The sequence below is a fragment of the Simochromis diagramma genome, unplaced genomic scaffold, assembly GCF_900408965.1.
Source record: "Simochromis diagramma unplaced genomic scaffold, fSimDia1.1 OVJJ01000802.1, whole genome shotgun sequence".
In the NCBI taxonomy this organism is placed as follows: domain Eukaryota; kingdom Metazoa; phylum Chordata; class Actinopteri; order Cichliformes; family Cichlidae; genus Simochromis; species Simochromis diagramma.
Window position 1 is genome coordinate 1,950,887 of NW_024387492.1, and position 17,587 is coordinate 1,968,473.

The window sequence follows — 17,587 nt, forward strand, 5'->3', positions numbered from 1 at the left end:
GGCCATACTGACATGGTAGTATCACAGTTGCTGCAGATTTGTCAGCTGCACATCCAGGATGTGACTTTCCCTTTCCACCACGTCCCAAAGGTGCTGTGTTGGATTGAGAGCTGGTGACTGTGTAGGCCATTAGGCCCAGTCGGTGATGAGGGGCCCCAAAGTGTGCCAAGAAAAGATCCCCCACACATTAGACCCCCAGCAGTAGCCCAAACCGTTCCATGTTAGTAAACAACATGAAAGCAGGGTGGCTCTGCTCTTTCATGTTGTTGACACTAAACTCTGATCGCTGCATCTAAATGTCGCAGCAAAAATTGAGACCACGGTTTTCCGTAGAGGCACCTGGTGCGGTCTTCTGCTGCCGTAGCCTGTCTGCTTCAATATTTGCTGTGTTGTGCGTTCAGATGTGCCCTTCTGCTCATCTAAGGAGTGGTTATTCCTGTTACAGGAATGGCCTGTCTGGCCATTATCCTCTGACATCAGGCTGATTAAACCAGGTTAACAGGAGCCTGGATTTTTTTTTCTGGGCATCAAAAACTGTAGAGCTCATGTTAGAAGCAGCAGTTATCTGGCTGTATGTTTTTAGCACAAAGAGTCTCCTTAAAGCAGACACAGTAACATAGTTTCAAAATTAGATTTATTTATTTATTAATTCCAGGAGAAAATTATTAGTTGCTCCAAGAACAGTAACTAACTAGACGAAGTTAAATAATACAATATATTTCAAATGTACTAAATGTAACAAAATAGCTCTAATTACAAATATTACACAAAACTGAATATCTATGTATATCTATGTGTATATATATATATACACATAGATATACACACACACACACACACACACATATATACACATATATACATATATATATATATATATATATATATATATATGTATATAGTTGAAATTAATAATAGTAGCAAACAGGAGCTCCACATCCAAGGATGTCATGTTGAAATAAAAAGACTACAGCTCAGTTAAAGAAAAAAAAAATTTTGTAACAGAAGTGAGACTAATGCTAAAGTTTTAATGTTATAGCAGCGGGATGACTTTCACAAAAGCGCACTGTTTTCATTATTTTATCCCACCATTCATGATTTTATTGGTCTATGGGCTTCATGAAGACCTCTTTTATCTTCCTTTCAAAGTAAAATCACAGAGGGAGCATCTGACTAACCGAGGTACGGTCCCAGCTGTCAATCAGCTGAACAGCAGTTGCTATTAGCTCATCTGATACTGCAGGGAGGGGCAAAGCAGGAAAGCCGAGTTTATGTCTTATTCCAAATAAAACATCATGACTGTAATTAGATAGGCTCCCCAGTTCCTGGCAGTAGTCGGGTGGCGCTGTTTCTTGTTACCCACCCTTTCCTTTTTTATCTGATTAACGTGGGCAAGGCAAGTCCACAGAAGCTAAATACCACCTAATTTAGACCAGATCAGCAGAGATAATGATGACGTGAGGTATGCAGAGAATATTCTGTGTTTTGTCTTTTGAAAGCAGATTCCAACCCCTCTGTGTTTTTTCTTCAATGTATATGTCTAAGGCAAGTCTTCACATCAAGCTCGAGCTTGCCAGACATGCATGCTGGTGGGAGGAGAGCGGCCACATCTTTTCCTCTTTCCAAACACGGTGACGTTACAGTCCAAATACAGTAAAACAGTTTAGGTCTGGCTTTACTTTCAGACCTTTAGGTAGCACTGAGGCATGGCAGAGCTTGCTCCCTGCTACGTTGCCTCTGTGCGTGCGTGTTGTGTAAAAAGCTGTGGCCCGGTTTGCCTTACTAGGACAAGCCAACATGGAGTCATTGGCAGAAAGCAGGAGGGTTTATTCAAACTCCCACTTGCCTTTTCAAAAACCCCCAACATCCCAGTTACAGCATGCTCCTGTTGCCTAGCAACCAGCTGGGTCTCGAGAGGGAAGAGGCGTCACGGATGTGTATGTATATCCACGGCTGAGCGGGAAAGCAAACACATCCTGCTGCCTCTCCCTCCCCTGCGAGCGCTCGCTCTCCGTAAACCTCACCGCCATGTAAAGGAGTATCACACACCACCCGGTCCTTCTCAGCACCACCCAAAGACACGGCACATGGAGAGGATGATCAGAATTATTTATTGTTGACACATTTGTCTAGTCGGTAAACAACATACAGACTCATTATGCTGTCTTTATAGATCATTTTCACAATCAAGCATAAGAAAAATGACATAAGACACGATAAAGTTCATGGTCTTTTATTTGAAAAAAAAAATAAAGACTAGCATGTACAACTTGGAATGAATGTAAACTGAACTCAGAAGAACATCTGCAAAGACCGGTGTGCCGACACTCCTAACAGCATGCGCTGCGAACACAGTACACCCCTCACTATGCTCACGTCTGAGTCGAGAAACAGAAGAAGAAAAGTGAAGGCCAGTGATTCTCTCTTGCAAGAAAAGAGGACAGACACTGCATCTCAGCGAGAAAAAAGAAAGATAAGAAAAAAGAAATGAGAAAGCTCACCGTAAGACTCTTTAAGTCCCCCCTCCTTTCAAAGGGCGGGACGCACAACTACTAAGATGGCCGTCCAAATAACATAACAAAAACAAAAGAACATGCCAAACATTTGAAAATGTTTTTTGTACATTGTGGGGTTTTGTTTTTTCCACTTTTTATCTAGCATACATTAAGTCCCGTTCCACTTTAACGCTTGAGTTAGAACCTGTTATATTCTCTCGTCTTAACAGTACAGAGTTCCTCTCCAAATACAAAAAACTGTACCAAACCAACAAGAGGACAGCTCATAGTGGAATCAGCACGCTCTGGTAGCCCGGAGGAGGGGCGGAGGTGAGGGAGGGGTCGGAGGGTTAGGTTAGTGCTCCGGTCTCAAGCTGCATGCATGAAGAACAGAAAACAGAGAGAAAGAAGAGATGGCCAGCCCAGACTTTACCACTAGCAAATGGAACTGGAAGGAGTTCACCAAATGCTGCTGCTTTAGTCTGAAGGGAGTTACAGGGTTTGTCGTTATTATTTTTACTTGTTAAGTACTGATGCTAAACTGATCTCCGGGGGGGAGGGGACAGGATCACTAACCATTTTCATGCAGATATTTTTTGTATGTTTTTATATTTTTCCTGTGTGGACAGAAGGATATTTTATTTCAACATTCAATTATTTTCTATACAGAAACAGTATGAATAAATGAACATTTTTTCCAAGAGGTAAGTAAAACATTTTGATTTTTTTTTTTTTTATCCTTTTTTTGTTTGTTTTTCTTCTAAGAGGGGGCAGGACGGGGCAGGCAAGCTTCACTTTGCAGTCATCATCTGTACAAACTCTGCAAACAGAGAGAGAGGGGACAAGAGACAATGAGGACATTGGGTGTGAGGCTTTGGCACAGCCAGTAAGAGCAGTCACCTGCTAAATTGTTCAATGCTTTATTAATTTTTTAATCAAGTTGAGCAGGTTCAGAACACACATACTAATTAGTGTCCCCTTTCCAAACAGCTTCCGTGTTCATCTCATTAAACCCGTTTGATTAAAAAGCTCGAGCGTTGTGCTTACAGCTGGGGAGAAATGTGATGGTGAAACTGACAAGAGTGAACAAATAAAAGGAGGTTTTCGTGTATCCGGTCGGAGTGTAGAAGTAGGGCACTTTGCAGCCAGGACTTATGGACTGTTCATAATATATCAACAGCCTTCTAGAAAATGAGCGCAGTCTCTCGTGTAATGTGCCAGGGGACCAACAGTGGGAGGAAGGGAGGACGAGGGAGAAAGAGTGAAAAGGCTCCTGGCGCACTGATGATAATTCAGAAGGATGGCTTTCTCCTATCTCTGTTTCAGCAGGCTCCATCTATACCCCCCATCTAATAACTAATATAATGTGCGGCTGGCTTGTCTTGCGGTCGCCCTCAGAGAAATACAGTTTGGCAAATGAAGCGCTCCGTTCTCCCTGTTTAATAAAAGCTCGCACCCTGGCCTAGAAACTAAAGCTATTTGTGTAGCGTGACATTTTAGCATGCACTTTCCTTCGCGCTCGTCACAGTCTTTTACCTTCGTAGTTGACCTGTCCGTCTCCGTCGATGTCTGCTTCTCTGATCATCTCGTCCACCTCCTCGTCCGTTAGCTTCTCTCCCAGGTTCGTCATGACGTGACGCAGCTCTGCGGCGCTAATGTAGCCATTTCCGTCCTAGAAACGGAGCACGGGAACAATCGCATCAAGCGGTAAAACAAATACCCTGCAGGCTGACAACTGCTCAGGTAAAAATGGAGTAAGTAAGTAAGGAGAAGGTGTTACGCAAGCAGGAAGTAAACGAACAGACGACTTTTCTTTGCATCAGGTCTATTTTCTGTCACATACAGGCTACTGTTACAACGGGAGATGCTCGTATTCTATTCTTGGATCTTCATGTCAAAGAAATAGGATATTCCCGATATGGTCATCTCAAAAAAGTTTGACCCACCTGCTGTTCAAACTCTGTTTAGGAAGGGCAGCCAATCAGAAGAAGGCTGACTTAAAGGAGGAAGAAAGGCAGCTTGTTCCACACAGAGGAGGAACTGAGGGGCTTCACGACGGCCAAGAACAAGACAACTAAGGATTATTGTGTGGATTGTCTAACGCTACTGTAGTAGAGTCCAAAATAAAAACCACTGAGCTGGAAATGAATAGAATAGCTCTGCTTTAATTGAACACTAGCCTGGCCTGCTGTAATAAATTTACATTATCATGCATCTTAATAACCAAGAGGTTAAGGCGCATACCACATGCATCCAAATGCCATTTAGTCCCTGCGTTACCAAAGCATTTGCTGCATTTCTTCCCCCTCTAAAACTAATCTTAAAAAAGGCAAAGAAAACAAAAAGCTCTCCCTGCTCTGAATTATCGGGCTTATTTGTTATTATGTGTAAAGTGCTTTGGGGTCCTTAGGGACCAAGTAAAGCGCTATACAAATACAGGCCATTTACCATTTATTTAACAATCCGTCGACCTCTTGTTCCACCAAAACCAAAACTTCAGCTTGGAAAGCACGGACGCTGTGCTGTAATTCCTTAATGATGCTCTTAAAAGCTTATTTACCTTGTCGAATACCCGGAAAGCCTCGCGGATCTCCTCCTCGCTGTCTGTGTCCTTCATTTTTCTGGCCATCATGGTCAGGAACTCTGGGAAGTCAATGGTTCCATTACCTGCAATGGGTGATCAACGGGGCGCGTTTAATCAGCAAAAAACTGCAATTACGTAAAAGCAAACACTGATAAGTAGACATAATACAACGCAGCATTTAGCTGATGAAAAGCACCAAAAATACTCATTTATGTCCTGCTGCTGCTGCTGTGTATTACAGAAACATTTATATTAGCATTTAGGCCACGTCTGCTCTTCAAAGATGTTTTTGACAGTGAAGCTTGAGGCTGAACAGTTCAAAAATAATTTATCATACACCTTTACTGCTGTGCTAAACATATCTACTGAAGGCTGGGAGGAGGAGGAGGAGGAGGGGGGTATGTGTGAGGGTGACTCTGTGTATGTATGTGCTTCCTTTTCTTCCTTAGGGGAAGCCCTTGGAAAATGTTGCGTATGTTATAAGCAACGCAGCAGGATTGCAGTGAGGGGACCCATGGGCAGTCATCCATAATGCAGACATTTAGTGTACTGTGCAGCTTTGCCTTCAAGGAGCCTGCATGTATCGAAAGATCTCTTGTGGCCCCACAGTCACAAACTGAGGCTGGAGGGAGCACGAGAAAAGGTCTGGATGCTCCGTCCCTCCTATCCATCTTTGTTGCTCCTGTTCCCTGTAAAATATCTGCTATTTTGTTTGCAGAAAAAGTGCAAGATCTGGCACACGTGAACCAGCGATGGCTTTCCAGATGGTGCTAATGGTAGCTGCTATGCTACTGACACATGCATGTGTGTGCAAATCGATCAATATCCATGTAGGTGTTGTCAAGACAGGATTACCAAAGGATCAGACATTCCTGACAGTGCAAGGCTCTATGGGGAGCTTAGTGGCTCACCAATAACACCATAAGAAGGAGGCTGGGAAAGCTGGTGGGGGACGTAACAGATCTCCAGATCTATTACAAGATCTGAAGAATCAGTAAGAACTATGGGAAATGTATTTTCATTAACAAGTGACAAAAAATACCCAGAAATTTATGAGGGAATTGAAATGAAGGTCAGGGACACCAAGGGCAAACTAACCATGAGGATTAGCCCTGGGGTGGGATTGTGGGCAGATTAACCAATGGCAGAGCATGCCTTAGAGGGAGAGCTAAAGAGTGAACAAGAGGATGGACGTGTATATCAAAAAAGGAATGTCGTAATGTGATGGGGCAGATGGCGATCTCATGGCCTGCGGTAGCAATCTAAGGACCTGTTATCTAACACAGAGACATCAAGCAGCACCGAAGGGAAAACACATGCTGCCACTGGGGGGTTGGGAAAGATGGATATTGGGGGGGGGGGACCACAATCCAAGGGGGAAAATAACAAGAGAGGTAGCCCTTGAGCGATATCTGTACAGCTGCACCTCAGGCCAGCTGCAACAGCAAATGAGGAAGAAGGGTAGAAGCAGATGGATGAAGATAGGGAGGAAGGCAGATGGGAAGAGGAAGAGAAAGGGTGGTAAGATAAAGAGAGAGAAAAAAAGAGAGGGAGGGAGTGAGTGGGTGGCAGAGAGGGAGCTGGAGATGAGGGAGATGTGAAGAGGAGAGAATGTAAGGAGTGAACCGAGTGGGAGATGGTGCGATTACACATAAGAGGTGCTGATGCAAACTATAGAAGGCTGAGGCATCTCGGCACTTGTGTGTGGTCATTGGATTTTCCTGCATCATAAAGCCAGCTTCCATCCCAGAGCCGGGAAGGAAGGGTCGGGTTGTGTAATGATGACGAGTGATGTGCTGCAGCTAAAGCTTGTATTTTAATTCATAATTACGCTTGTTTTTTATCCTGTCTTAAACATGATGTGATCTTCTTTTAGGCTGAGGAATATAATAGCTCCCGGGTGTTTTACAGCATGTGTGGTTATGCTTTCGTGCTCAACTCTGTGCGGTGGCGAATTAAAAACCAGCATTTCTATCTGATACCACACCGACACAGTGCCGTCTCTAGCTAAAGCCTTCCATCCTGTCTCCATTTGTTGTAATTCTTTACCCCAGCCTCCTTGTTTGGTAAATAAAGCTGATTTTCAATGGGCCAGCTGACATCCCATGGCTGCTGATGTGGGTACTGGATGTGCAAAGCGCAGAGAGGCCTTATGTAACCACTTTTATTTTCCATTACTAGCTTCACTGCTGTCTGACCTAGATTGCATCAGCCAAGGGAGGCAGAGGCAGAACAAGGGGATGTTAGTGATGGTGTGTGTGTGTGTGTGTGTGTGTGTGTGTGTGTGTGTGTGTGTGTGTGCGCTCGTTCTTGGGTGTAAGAGAAGGGGAGGGCATCAAGGATTGTGGGAGGACGTTTCAATAAAGGGGCAGCCAAGCTGCGACGCAATTGATTTCTCCTGATCAATGTGCTCCCATTTACGAAATCCTATAAGCTGACAGAGCAGCACTGAGGTAAAGGCCCCACTGAAAGCTAACATCCTGTGCAGCTCAAGGACGGCCAACTTTTGAGCTACTAGCCAACAACTTGGATTCCTGTCCTCTAACTCAGTTTGCTGTCTCACTATGTCTGTTTCACACTGCAGCGGATGCACAGGAGAAAAGAATTATGTCAGCCGACGGTGGTTCAACATGGGCTCGGTAACGCTGAGCCTTCGACACACAGCACTCACCAGCACTGAACACTCCTCGTGCACATCCATATGCGTGACACTGACAACTGTGATGGAGCTGAACGCACGGTGACTAAACTGCTGACACAGAGAGGATACGTCATCTAAAGATAAGGCTGGCCGGACAGTTGGCTTGGACAGTTGGTTGACAGTTGGCAGAAAAGGGAGGGACGTGGGCAACAGCACCGCTGATGTGTTTCGAGAAAGGGCCGTAATGGATGGTCGAACTAATCCCTCGTCCATTTGTAACAGAGGTTTTATCGCTAAAGTCACGCAATGAAATGTTAACTAGAAATTAAAGTCCCACCCACCCCATTAGACCATCCAATCAAATTAACAGACAAATCTCCAAACAGTTAGTCCTCTTTTCCCTAGCTGGGACCACATCCTCATTTAGGTTTGATAGTGTTTCTAGTACAGAATGGCAGATGGCGTGAACATGAATTGAGGCTGCAGTCTGGGGACTGGATGCAGATCCCCATGTACTGACGAGAAGTGAATGAATTGAAAAACAGAGGGTGGGTGCGTGGGTGGGTGGGCCACCAAAACAACAACGAACAGCGTGCAGCGTGGGGGTGGGGTCCACATATAGACAGAACCAGAAGGGGTCTGCATGGAGGTGAAGTCCCACTCCTGAAAATCAGTTAAATTATGTCCAACTGTATTTAGGCAAATGAGTCTCAGTTGTGTAATTTTTGCTGCTTCTCTGTTGGGAATGACAGCTGCCGGTCATTTTGTTGATTAAAAGTGGGGCCGTTACAGGAAAGGATCATATTAACCCAAATGTTCAAACCCATCTCCCTGGTTTAGAACGTAAGTCTTGTTTTTGTAGCCTGGACGCACCGTACCACAAATAACATCCACGTGCATCCCTCATTCTAGTCGCCTATATTGTTTTTGGATTTGGAAAACATTATTGTTCAATTATCACATCAAACACAAACTCTTCACCTTATGGCACAAAGACGGGGTTAAAAAAATGTTCTCAATAAAAGTGATAATCGTCAACATAAAGTTAGGGTAGTACTTTTTCAACCAATCAAGAAAACTTCACTGCCTCATATGGCACCTAGGCATGTACTGAACTGACAAATCATAATTGTAATGAGTAACTTTACACAGTTTTGTTAGTCTAATGCCAAGAAATGAAGCGTGAGTATACTGACCATCAGCATCCACCTCGTTGATCATGTCCTGCAGCTCAGCCTCTGTGGGGTTCTGGCCCAGCGACCTCATGACGGTGCCGAGCTCTTTGGTGGTGATGGTGCCGTCACCATCCTTGTCAAATAAGGAGAAAGCCTCCTTGAACTCTGTGGGGGTTGGAGGTGAGAGCGCCAGTTAGATTGCTGTTGCTGTGCAGTTAGAGAATAGGTTGTGTTGGGACGCTGCGGTCGGGTCTAGAAAGGTCAACTGATTCTCAACTACAGGTGTTAACTAACCTGCAAAGCTAATGCACACGTGTGCCGAGCTCTGACTGCACAAAGAAGTCTTATAAGACTCAGAAGACTGGAAGTGGGAAAAAGCCAGAGTGTCTGTTTTTATCTTTTGAACGAGCAGGCTTCTTAACTACAGGCCATAAAAACCCATCCAGAGATTGAAAACAGGCAATAGTGAGCATCAGCCTTGAGGGCTTAACACAAGCTAATTAGCCACAGAGGGGCTTTGAGTGAGAAGAAACTGTGCAGCTTTCACTTTTTTCCCATCATTTATTATTAAGAATATCAAGGTGCCTCAGTGATTGGAACTGTTCCTAAGCTTGGCTTTAAAACCGTCTATGTGCTGCACGGGTTTCAGCCTTGACTTATGATTGCTGCAAATAGTTCTTCCCCTTATGTCCTGTTCATTTTGAAATGATAATGATCTGCTGAGGGAGGGCGGGTGCCGAATCTTTCAATGTTCTTTCACTTCATGTTCCCTATAAGCAACATGGAAACTGCCAGAACAGCTAATGGGAGACATTTCCTTACTCAGTTCTGGAACTTTACAGCATGTAAGTGATCCACTACTACACAGGGAACATCGCACCAAGAGAAAAGGGGAAGTAGGGAAAAACTGCTTGTTCTTACCTGCAATCTGCTCCTCTGTTAGCTGGTCAGCCTGTGCGGTTGGGGGGGAGAACGGATTGTTATTGTCACAAACAAACAAGTCTTAGTCACAGGGCAAAGATTGCAAATCTCAAGTAGTTTTGTCATTACATTCCTCATCATCCCCACCGTGCAACCACCACACAGCTAAACACTGGCCACAGTGTTCTGGGGTTGGCTGGCTTCAGCTAGGAGCTCCTGTTGGGGCTGCCAAAACCTACCCACAACAATACTCCAAATGGGTTTCCTTATATTTCTTATCAAAATAGTGTTTTGTTCTCTCATATAATAGTTAACTGCCAATTACATGGCAGTAAGTCTCAAATGTAATGCTATAAAATTGACGCTAAAAGCTAGTAATCAGGTTTTGCTCACAGTGAGAGCGGAGGCTTACCGTCACACCGTCAAGGTTGTATTTGTAAGACTGGCACAGAGCTAACACATAAAAGCACTACATGAAGGTGATGTATGAAATGTAATTTCCAGCCGAAGAGTGGCTCCCTAAGACTGACGTCCTCGTGTATAAAAGTAGGCTACACCATAGCAGTGCTCACTCGGAGGACTGCTGGGTAACAAGATACTGCAATAAATTTGATTAAGTGCTGCCTCCAGACCAGGAGTCAAAGTTTAGGCGGGGTTGTTTCAGGACATATCAGTGCTGGCGTGTTTTCCATAACCGTAGTAACAAGAATAATGGCCTGGCGGGTTGGCCCGGCTTGGTTGCCCTCCCAGCCCTGCTCGCTGTGCCAGCTGGAGCTGTCTTAATAGCTCAGAGTGACTCACACATACTTTAAATGGCTTGAAACCGAGCATCCACCACCAGGCCTTTTACATAGATTTATTAAGCTTGTTTGTAAAAAGAGCCAGCGATTTCAAACAAACACCTTCAGCTGTAAAAGTGTGAATACAAAGCTACTGGTGCAGATAACTCCCACCGGTACACTCCAATCTCTGCCTTATAAAACATGATTTTGGGTTTTTTATTAGTATTGTTAACAGAACGCTCTGACATCATTGTGCTTGGCAGCAAGGAAGGAACACACACAGACAAACATGGAAGAGTAAGCTAGGGCGCACACATACACAGAGTCCCTTTTAATAGCATTCTTCCTCAACACCAATACTTTCCACCCCCATGTTTCCTGTGAATTAGTCAGAGTAGCCGGTTATGCCTCAAAGCGAATTCCTGCAGCCCATCAGTGTGTTTATGTGTTTGCACATGTAATTTTGCATTGGGTACAGACAAACACGCCCTCCAGGTCGTACCTATACGCCGTAGCTATGGCGATTTGACCCTTGTGAAGTTCACATTTGGGAGTGAGAGTATCTTGTTTTTCCCAGTTAAACCAGTAAATCAAATTTGCTTCATACATTTGCTCTGACTGGATAAGATTTAGCAGATCACCACACAATGTGCTGCCAGATGACCTTTAACTTTTCACCAAAGAAAGAAGCCTCACGGCTTGAGCAGTAGCAGCAGGCTGGAGATGGATCGATTCAGTCAGCAAGGGGTTCACGGAGAACCTCGCGAGCACTCGTACAATTAGCTGACCTGACTCAATAACCTGCTCTGAACACAACGTTTCTTTCTTTCTGCTTTTTTCCTCCCTGCCTCTGCCCTCCTCCTGTCTCCATTTCCATCTGATGGAATAGGAAATGTCAAGAGACAAAAGCAACCTCCCCGACGCTGACGTGCCACTTGGGTCGACCGATATTCTCGGTCTCATCTTTGTATTTGAGTTCTGCTGCTGCTCTCTTCCTCTTTACATTTTTCGTCCCTTATTAACCCCTGTGTGAATTTCTCACTGTGTTCATGACTCCACCTTCCAGTCCTCCCTTAGTCACCCTCTTTGTCAAGCTGTGTTGCTTGTGCTGTCTCTTGCTGTCTCTGTAAGCGGACAGGGTGTGGGCACTGGTGACTCAGTACTATGGAACCTCTCCTGGCTTAGGCCCAAGCTGTCGGGGCCTTATGGTGCCGCAGCACCACTGGGCTCACTACTGACCCATCTCTTCCTGTCCTTCCTCCTCTCCCTGGCACTTGTACCTCTGCCAATATTTCCTCCTTCAGACCTTTTCTCCTCTGTGTGTCCCTTCTTCTCTCTCCATATGTGGCATACTGTTGAGAGGAAACTCCCAATGATTCACCATCCTCACTGTCTTATGGACAGCCATGTTTGCTGCCAGGCTTCCGGTGTTAAAAACGGCTTGTTTGGGGATGGGGTGTGCTCTGCTGGCAATAATTCACTGGCACGAGTGGGTCAACCACTCCCACTGTTGCCTGGGCAGTCAGCCCTAGCTATGCACTCCAAACAGGACTGCGGGAGGCAGGAGACAGTTCCCTGGGCCAGCGTAAAATATCTTTTAGCTCTCACTTCCTTCCATATCAGGCTTGTACAAACACTGCATTCGCCTATGTTCATACTTGATTTAATTAGATAAGGGATGCAAAATAGCGCAAGAGAACACCATCAACTATCATCTTCTTCTTTAACAGCCTGTTATCAATGTTTAATGTGCATTTTTTTTCTCTGCTGCTGCTCATCTGTCACCGAGGTGCCCTAACAATTCCTGAGCTAGCATCTCTGCATTCACCAAGTGAAAGGTGCAGAACCAGCTGTCAGTCTGACAGATGGGTATGACACACACACACAGAGTCCTGTTCTATAGTAGCACTGAGCTCCACAGCGCATTTAACACCTCTTCTCTTTGAGGCTGGACAAAAAAAAGAAGAGAAAAAGAACAGCGAGGCCTCAGGGCCGAGCTGTGTCTAATGGGAGTGAGGATGGTGTAAACAACACCAGGCTCCCAACATCCTGCAATGGGGGCGCCCGTTCACCATATGGCTGGTGGTGGCAGGTGACCGGGTACTCCATTGTACTTCATTGCCGCCACACACTGGGAACACGGGACCTGGCTAGGTGTTGTCGGCAAGCGTATAAATTATTCACTGCACTGGATAGGATGTCAACTGAGTTACTAAACATGCATCAGCAAGCAAGCGCGTAACAGGAACAGGATAGGGCCTTAGCCCGGTCCCGCTACATATTCGATACGTCCACCTCAATGGGGGAGTCTGTTTCCACTTCAGCGCATGTATTGATGCAGACAAGGGGGCTTACGGCCGTGGATTAAACTTTTCAGAGCGGCTGATACACGGGGACAACTATTCCCCTTTACACTCCAATTACTGCACTGCGCTGCAACATGAAACTGCATCACAGCTTGTTACCATATATGGGGTATTTGATTGCAGCCAAGGGGCTGGAGGAGGTCCACAGCTTCTTGACCTCCTTGAGCCATTAATGAGCTATCAAGCCCGATAATCAATGGATTAAGCTCAAAGGCCTCTTTTCCACATCCAGATCATTTCCACTTGTTAACTTCTCCTCACAGCCAGCAGAGAGGCTCTGCCTCGTTAGCTGGTTGCAGATGTCAAGAGTGTGTGTGGCTTCAGGGATCTGGTGAAAATTGTTAGTTGCCCCCCCCCTCACAGAATTCAGGTTACTGCATTCTGTAGTGCAAGCCTGCCACTTCCCATAATTCACAACATCTGGTTTTGGAAAAAGTCGACTGAACTCTCCAGCTGCTGATGCCTTTTTTTCTTTTTTTGCGGTGACCAAGCGCCACAAAGAGCTTCTTGGACAACTCACACAGGCACCACATTTGCATAACATCGAGAAAAATTTGCAAAGAGCCAAGCAAATCAGCCACCATAACACAAATAGATAACCCCGCTTACGATAAACCACCAGTAAAGGCTGCATGCATTAAAGGTGGAATTGCGTCTATTAGTGGTTGTTTACAGGCCGGGATGACACGTATAATGTAGCCATAACCTTGCAATTACATAAATATGGTCAGTTTCCGTTGCGGAACACTGACGAGATACAACAACCGTTCCCCATCATGACACGGCTCGGCTCGACCAACAAGGTGGTGCAACCTAAAAAAAAAAAAAGAAAGAAAGAAAGAAAAATGGAGGGAGGGAGAAGCAAACGCAGCCGGTTCGTTTTCCTTCTAATTACCAGTGCTGCGTTCACGTTGCGAAATTTACCGCGCTTCTCTGTTCAAACACGCTTCTCCCGGCTGGGGAAACAGCGCTTTATGGCTCGGCTACGTTTCTCCGAACGATAGGTGTGCTTCTCGGTAAGGTGTGCTCCTCAGGCGGATTGTAAAAACGCACCCTAACTCACCCGTGGCTTCAGAATTATGCCGTAATAACCCAGAATAGCTTGCTAGTTACACCGATACCGGTTAAACTAGTCCAAGAATTAATTCGATATGCACCGTGCAGCCGTGAAGCGGCTACTTGACCCCATATAGCCGAATAGCCAATAATGCTGTGTGAATTGCGCAGTTATGAAGCATAAAGCAAACCCATTTGGAAGTGGACAGTATTTCCATTTAGAAAGTCACTAAAACGGACAGACAAAACACATAATAGTGTGCTTCATATTGCCCCATGCACTAGCTTAAAAAATGCGCCTGGCGGGCGTTTTCCGCCTCCTCCGCGCATACCGGATAGCTGATAAGAGGAATCAATGACTAAACAGTAAATAGAGAAAACATACACGTATGGTAGGTTTGCGCTTCTAATAAGCAGGCTTTCCCTACGTTTAAAACACATTTCCCTACTAAACGGAATGAATGACAATACATACCATGTTGGATGGGTTGTGTGCTTGTTGGTCTGTGGAGGCAGACTAGGAGTGTAGTCGTTCCTTAGATGGAGTTCCACTGGCGGGTTAGGAGTGAGTGTATTGGCCGTGGTTAGAATGGGGATTGCCTCGTGTATCCCTCCGCCACACTAGCACTGATCACTCACTTCCTTATTTTCAATTCAGGGCTGTTGCAGCAGCAACAGCGACGCGGGCCTCCAGCAGTGGACACGTCAATCACTGGGGCCAAAACGCCTGCAGTACATGGAGAGAGCGTCCCTGCACTCGTGTCAAACTACACAACTTGGGATGTGGCAGACACGCAGTTATTTTACACATTATTCTACATTTTGTGTTGTTGTTTTTCTTTTTGATGCAGACAAACACCACTGCCCATGTTGTTGAAATTCTGAGCCTGCTAGTAAACATGATCCGAATAAATATTTCTAGATGTTACTTTTTATTCACTTGGATGTTTGCTGACTAATGCAGACTAATATTGCTTATATATTTACATGGTTAGTTCCCCTTGGGAGCTTTTAGGCAATAACTGAATGAAGCAGCAGTAAAGCAGCACATTAAAGTTAAGCCCAACTATTTATGGAGCCATTAAGATGCATATAAAGACCATAATTAACTTTAAGTAGAAAAGAAGGAGTGTGAAGCAAACCATTAACACCTTCATCTTTATCAAGAATAAGATGAGGCCACATTTCAGAGGATAGGATGCACTAGTAAATTGTTTGACCGAACTCCAGTGATTGATACTTATCTGGAAACACTGTAAAAACCTTTCCTACAGTTTGATAGTTAGCGTTAGCCAAAAGTTTATTTTATTATTGGTAACAAATTTAGCATTCAATGTTCAAAACTCACGATGTGGTGGTAAAAAACATACTGTGTCTTTAAATTAAAAAAAGATCGGAACAGTTGAAGTCTGGCAACTTCACTGGGTTTATAAAATGACGAGTTGTAAAGTAAAAATTACAAGAAATTTTGACGCTACCAGCTATAGCTCAGGATTTACATTGTTATTATTATTCTAGGGGCAGGTATGTTTTACTAATATGGGTACTAGTTTGCAGTCGCGGAAGGATACCGACAGTGTAGGAAGCCCGGTTGACGCCGGAGATTTGCTGTGCCGGTGTGTGAGGTCGCTTCTGATTGGTCGCTGCAGACCTGCAATATTATACTCCATGTGTCGGCACCATCGATTGGCTACACGGGACCTGCATTGCACCAGGCAGTGGCACTTGATGGAAACAGAATAAGTACAAATACATAAAACTTAAAAACAACGCGCCTTTCAGAGCCTCGCTTTCGCTGTTTGAGGAGTTTAAGCAATTATTTATTTTGTATAATAATAAATTTGACTGAGGCGAGAGGAGAAGCGACGGCTTTTCATTGGCGAGGGGTAAACATTTAATAGGCTCGATATGGGAAGTGCGCACATTTGCTATTGGCTGCCACAAAGGTTTGGAAGGCCTGCGCGAAATTAACAGTAAAGCACGGCGGGGTTGCTAGCTGCTTGTTTTCGGTCGCAGACGAGAAAAGGGGAGTGGGTTTAAAAATGAGCCGTCCTGTGTTATTACTCTTAGTAATAACAGTGGCTGACTCCTGGGTATAACACTGTGACTTGGGCAGGTGGGAATGACGGTGCAGAATTTGGCAGAGCAGACGGCATCGCAGTGTTGTCACAAGAGTCCGCACACACACCACCAAGACCCCCGCCACAGAGTGTGAAGCGTGCCCGACAACAAAGCACCACCCAGCGGACAAAGTGGTGAAATTTTGGACGCTTGTTTACAGCAGCCAGGCGGGTAACAGGAGGACGCCACACACTTCATAAGGACAAAAAATGCCTCGTATGAAGGGTATGAATCCTTCATAAACCATTTGTAACAGTGAGATGACAGCGTGTGGGTTGCTGAAATGTTTCATCAGTCGCAGCTTTGTTTCTCAACCTTGATCTTAGAGACAGAAGACCTTTGGTATCCTGAGACTAAACTGATACAAGGCCCCAAAATGTTTTAAATCACAGTCAAAGCTATTCTAACAGCAGAACTTTGAACATTAAGACTCTTCTCCATACAACCTCCATCCCCCCCAAAAAAACATATGATGCAACAGTCATTATGACTGTATTTATAATTAGATATGATTAATATATCTACAGTTACAGAGTAGCAGTGGAACTGGTCACCAAGACAGATCATCCTTTAAATATCTTCTTAAATATCTTAGTGGAAGCTTTAGCCCGGCATAGTGCGTCTATGTGTTCCAGCCGGGCTCCTCGCAGCCCTCTCATCAGGTCGAGTAACTAACTCAAGTTGAGCCGTTTCATTTGTTAATCTGCTGGAACTAATCGTGACTTCTTACTGAATTTGTTCAGTGTTTCGCCCTGTTTAACGGGAGAAATGGCCATTACATAAGCAGATATACATTTTTCCTGCTATTGCTTTGCATCTCTCTGACTCTCTCTCACACATTTGTGTCTTTTCTTTAAATTGTTTGCTCTTTGCAGAATCACAGAGGCGAAAGCATGAGCTCTGCTGGTTATTTACTGGGGCCGCGTTTTCCAGCACAAATGGCATATGAAACATAATATTGCTGTTTTGTATGTATGCCTTACAATCCCCCTTTTCTCACCTTAAACCTTTATGTTCTTAAAAAAAATTAAAGGGAGGGGGGGGGGGGGGTATCTGGGGCTTACCTGAGACAGTATCAGAGAATGATTAGTCAGCCATTAGGAAAGACTTTGAGCTGTTTAAAATACACAAATACATTGATACAAGATTTGCAAGGCAAATAAGTATTTAAATATTCCAACCAACACAAAGACAATTAAAGGCATTTCTGATGCAGCACTTTGTTCTTTTTTTTCTCTAATATGCGGGAACTTCAGGGTTTTTGTTGTTTTTTTGGGAGAGCGCATTAAATGGAAACTATCAAAGTGTGTCGACACCCAGCTGCATCAGCTCATATTGGTGCGTGTGTGTGTGTGTGTGCACGCGCTCACGGGGGCTGTTAATACCCAACCCCAGCCTTGAGCTGACAGGGCAAATGTCTCATTATAAAACACGGCACCCATCTGC

General features: G+C 44.7%; 1 protein-coding gene across 1 annotated transcript; it reads right to left on the bottom strand.

Moving 5' to 3' along the window:
- Window positions 1-2,217: 2,217 nt before the first annotated feature.
- LOC120724777 (calmodulin-1) lies at window positions 2,218-14,617 on the bottom strand. Its single transcript, XM_040017182.1, has 6 exons — window positions 14,496-14,617; window positions 9,817-9,847; window positions 8,917-9,060; window positions 5,056-5,162; window positions 4,032-4,167; window positions 2,218-3,315 (listed from the first exon to the last, which is right to left on the bottom strand). Exons 1-6 carry the CDS (start codon window positions 14,496-14,498, stop codon window positions 3,287-3,289), a joined length of 450 nt encoding a protein of 149 aa, XP_039873116.1. The 5' UTR covers window positions 14,499-14,617; the 3' UTR covers window positions 2,218-3,286.
- Between the last annotated feature and the right edge of the window lie 2,970 nt (window positions 14,618-17,587).